This window comes from Phaethon lepturus, unplaced genomic scaffold (genome assembly GCF_000687285.1).
Source record: "Phaethon lepturus isolate BGI_N335 unplaced genomic scaffold, ASM68728v1 scaffold15545, whole genome shotgun sequence".
Classification (NCBI taxonomy): domain Eukaryota; kingdom Metazoa; phylum Chordata; class Aves; order Phaethontiformes; family Phaethontidae; genus Phaethon; species Phaethon lepturus.
Genome location: NW_010538482.1, coordinates 3971 through 8491, shown reverse-complemented (window position 1 = coordinate 8491; position 4521 = coordinate 3971). Strand labels below are relative to the sequence as shown.

At 38.4% G+C, this 4521-nt stretch overlaps 1 protein-coding gene across 1 annotated transcript in view; it reads left to right on the top strand.

The window, feature by feature from the left end:
- Nucleotides 1–4521, top strand: part of LOC104620569 (ankycorbin-like) — a gene marked incomplete at its 5' end in the record, with an annotated part of 6328 nt that overhangs the window by 787 nt on the left and 1020 nt on the right. Inside the window, 4 exon segments of the mRNA XM_010286832.1 lie at nt 6–63; nt 411–529; nt 1042–2565; nt 3358–3507. Coding sequence (XP_010285134.1) covers nt 6–63; nt 411–529; nt 1042–2565; nt 3358–3507 — 1851 coding nt within the window.

Here is a 4521-nt window from a genome sequence, read left to right as displayed (position 1 = left end):
AGCAGGAAGAATTCAGCTCCTTGCATCAAGATGATAAAGACAGACTGAGTGACAGCACAACAGGTATACAATAACACTTAAACCTTATTTTCATATTTCATTAGGTGTTTTAGGTGGTGTAAAAGGTTGAAATCTGGTCAGAAATCCTCTGTGCCTTTCCGCTTAGAATCTGAGACACAGTGAGTATTGGGAGTAATGGTTTGTAATTTCACTAGCAGCTTTCCAGCAAAACCTCCCGCTTCTATTGGATGATTTAACACATTTTTGGGGAAGGAGTTTCTAGGAACAGTTTGCTTGCTCACTACACTTAGTGGTCATGGGAACAAACTGTTTAATTTGAAATGTTAGAATAACTAACTAGCTAGTATTTCAGCTTTTTGAAAGCTTTTGAATCTTTTCTTTCTCTAAAGGTGCTGATAGTTTATTGGATGTGAGTTCTGAAGCTGACCAGCAAGATCTACTTCTGTTGATGCAAGCAAAAATTGCTTCTTTGACATTGCACAATAAGGAGCTGCAGGACAAATTACAGGTGGCATATTTTTGTGCTGTTCTAGCGCTCTCTTAATCTGCTAGCAGAACAAAGAGCAGTTTACCATTTTAAAGAGATGTACTGTGAAGATAATTTAACGAGCTTGTTGGTGGTAAGATCATGGAAACACTCTGCCTCAAAGAATTAAATCAGTGTTTTGATCTTCTCACTTTTCCCATAAATTACTGAATAACTTTGTTTATTATGATAACCACATTCTAAAAGATGTTGTTAACAGTTGTGTTAGCAGAATTTTAATTTGCATAGCTTTGGTTATTAGCTTATGGAGATCAGCCCAGACTTTCAGAGGAGCTTGGCACTTACTGCATTCTCTTGATGTAGATGACTAAATGGGAACAGCTGGGTTTTGAATTTTTGTAAAACTTTCTTCCATGGTGTTTTAATTGTCTGTCTCTGTAGGATGTGGCAAGATTTCCTTGCTTACTCTATTCTGAAAAATAAATCATGTACTTGTTTCTATTGTGCCATTATTCGGCTTTCTTTTTGCACAGGAAAGAACACCTAAAGAAGTGGATCCAACTGTAGAGTCTTATCATTCAACCCAAACAGATTTTGAGCAAACTGCAGACAGACAAAATGAGTTCTCACCTCAGGAGCTGAAGTCTACATTAGGTGCCACCCAAGTTCAAGAAAAGTTGACAAGCCCCAGTGAAACACAAATGAAGTACCTCCAGGAAGACTTAAAGGAGGTGCAGAGAAAATTAGAGAATTCTGAAGCCAAAAGAAAGCACATAGAAGCTCAGGTCCAGTCTAGAGTCCCAGAAACAGATCATTTCAATAACACAGACATTTCAGAAAATGGTTCTGATCTTAACCTGAAGGTCCAAGAAACTCAAAACAGGTATGAGGAACCTGTGAAAGATGTTTTGAATGTACAAAGGCAAATGAAGCCAGGTCTTGTTTCCTCTGAAAGCGAAGAAACCAGTTCTGATCTGAGTAGGTTGAAGGTTACATACGGAGAAGTTGAAGTGCTTAAGCAAGAATTGAAGAGAGCGTTGGAGGAAAGTGAAAGACAAAAAGAGAAAGTGAGAGAGCTACAGAAAAAGTTTGAAGAAAGAGAGCAGAATGTGGCAAGTGAATTGTCTGTGGAAGAGTGTGAGGAAATTAAGAATTCATATTGTTCAGTTATTGATAACATTAATCAAGAGAAAGCATTGTTGATTGAGAGGTAAGAAGGGCAAGAGAAAATAAAAAGGCTACAGGACAAGCTGACAAATCAGACACAGCTGGAATCTAGTGCTGAAGCTGGAGAAATGAAAGATGCGATGCACCAAATGATAGATGAGCTCAACAGACAACTTAGTGAATTGTCCCAGTTGTACAAAGAAGCACAAACAGAGCTTGAGGACTATAGAAAGAGAAAAACTCCAGATGATATAACTTTGGACTACATTCCTAGAGATGAACATGAGAAACTGATGCAAGTAACAAATTCTTTGAAATACAAAGCAGAGAATGAGTTATCAGAAATTAAATCCCAGTACACAAAAGTATTAGCTGAAGCAGAAGAACTAAAGCAACTGTTAGATGCCCAGAAGCAAAACTCTCTGCCAATCACTGAACACCATCAGGTGATGAATGCACTCAGAAATACTGTAAGGGAAATGGAGGAAGAAATAAATGAGCTCAAAGGACGACTTACCAACAAGGAAAGCGAAGTAAGAAACTTGCAGAAGGAATTACTGGAAGAAAAAGCTGCAATTAATGAAGCAATGGTACCCAAGGCTGCATATGAAAAGCTCCAGTCATCACTAGAGGGTGAAGTTAGTGTTTTGTCATCCAAACTGAAGGATGTAATCCAAGAGAAGGAAGATGTGTCCTTAGATGCTATGCAACTGAGAAATGAAGTTTTGCACTTGCAGGAAGAGAAAGAAGGTATTCATACTCTGCTTGAAGCAAAGGAACGGGAGGTGACCGGTCTTCATCAAAAGTACCATCAAGTTCAAGAAGAGCTTCTTGAAATGAAAAGGTATTCTGAAAGCTCAGCAAAACTAGAAGAGGATAAAGATAAAAAGGTTAGTGATTCACTACAGCGGAGGGATAGTACATGAGTTCAGGCTGCAAAACTTGTTGGATGGTGCATGGATGACCTAATAGATGCTGTTGTGTCAAGTATCACAGGGTGGAGTAAATTTTGAGTGCATTTGTCCATTTAAAAGTTCAGATATCAAAGTCAAAAAAGTTTTCAGTATGTTTAACTTTATAGTTTGTTTCCCTCCCGTGTGGAAATATGCATGATCTTTCAATTAACGTCTTTTAAATTCTGCTTAGGTTGGGTTCACACTATTCACACAACTGAAGTCGAAGAAGTGGCATTTACAGCAGAAAGATTCCAGAGGAGACAAGAAAACAAAATATCAGAAAGGAGCAAAAATTCACTGTTCTGATTTTACTATATCATCTCAACCTTAGCATGACTTGACTATTTTTCCTCTGCAGCTACCATATCTGTCACTACAAATTTCTTTATAAAAAGCTATGTATTTTGCTAGCTGTGAATAGCTGGCCTATGTTTGTATTGTTTCTGTCTTGTGTTCAGCAGCAGTATTTGTAAAGGTGGTAAATGCAATCCTTGTTCATAAATACTGCTGGCTTTCAGAACAAGGAGTGCATATGGAATTGACTGGGCTGGAAGGGGTATAGAGAAGTATTGTAACCCTTTGCTGACATGATGTCTGTGTTTGTCCATTGATTTTTTTTTTTACATCTCGTTGTTCCCCATTTCTTAAATTTAAGTCACAAATAACCCACAAGAATACAGTATGCCTTGCATGCTTTTATTGAAAACCTGTTTTTTGCCTTCCTAGATCAATGAAATGTCCAAGGAAGTCAGCAAATTAAAAGAAGCATTGAACAGCCTTTCTCAGCTTTCCTAATCAACCAGTGCCCCCAAAAGACAAAGACAGCAGCTGGAGGAATTACAAAAACAAGTGAAGAAGTTGCAAAACCAACTGACTGTAAGTGTGATAATTTGTAAACCCACCATTATTCCCAGTTCTCCGAAGATATGCGTACCGTTCTTCACTCTGCTGTATTTAAAAGGGAGCACAGTCAATGAGTACAAAGAAAGGAATTTTCATCCAGAAATTCTGTAATTTCTGTTTCTCTGAAACATTTAGGAGTCTGCAAGTCACGAATTGCTCTTTAGAAATAGTCTAACTAACGAAAGCTGTTTTCCCCCATGTATTTCCTCAGATCAATAGTGGGGCAAAGTTCCTGTACTTGTAGTAGAATGTACTGACCAGACCTGCTGCTGTGACCCTTATTTGTTAAAAATATGTCCAGTGTGCAGTGGATTTGTGTATTTTCTCAAGAACTTTCATCAGCTGAAGTCTTTCTGTTTTTTAAACCTAAAAAAAAGTTTGACTTGCTGGAAGAAAGTAGTCACTAAAGGCATGAAGTTTCAAATGAAGAAAATCCATCTGTTTGTAGGGAGCACAGTTTATTCTCTGGAATTCTGAACTGCTTAAAGATTTTCTTTTTTTCCAGTGCATTTATTTGTGCATGAGAAGTCCAGTCTTCTAAGCTCTATTGAGTCATAATTGCTATTTCCAAGAGCTTGCCTGTCCAAAGGAGCACTTTAATTCACTGCTGAGGGTGAAAAGAAGGTACTGGTCACCAAAGGCCTTTGTTGAGAGTTCTGGAGTAACTCTGAAAAGAGAATTCCTAGCCTGATATGCTAACTGGCTTACCTGGTGTTTGTTTTCCTACCTTCTACAGCAGACTCAATATGCATATGGGCCAGAAAAATTCCCTTGCAGTGGGGAGAAGTAAGTAGGCAGACAGTTAAAAACTGCATCCTGTCAGTGTAAAGGCCCAGACTGTTTCTTACACCAGTCCACCAAGACAAAAGAGACCCTTCATCGCCCACTGCTTAAGGATAACACACTTACGGATACACTACAGAAAGTAGTGTAAGGTGCAAAGATATGCAACACATGAGGAAAGTGGGTAGGATTCAAAACAGGACA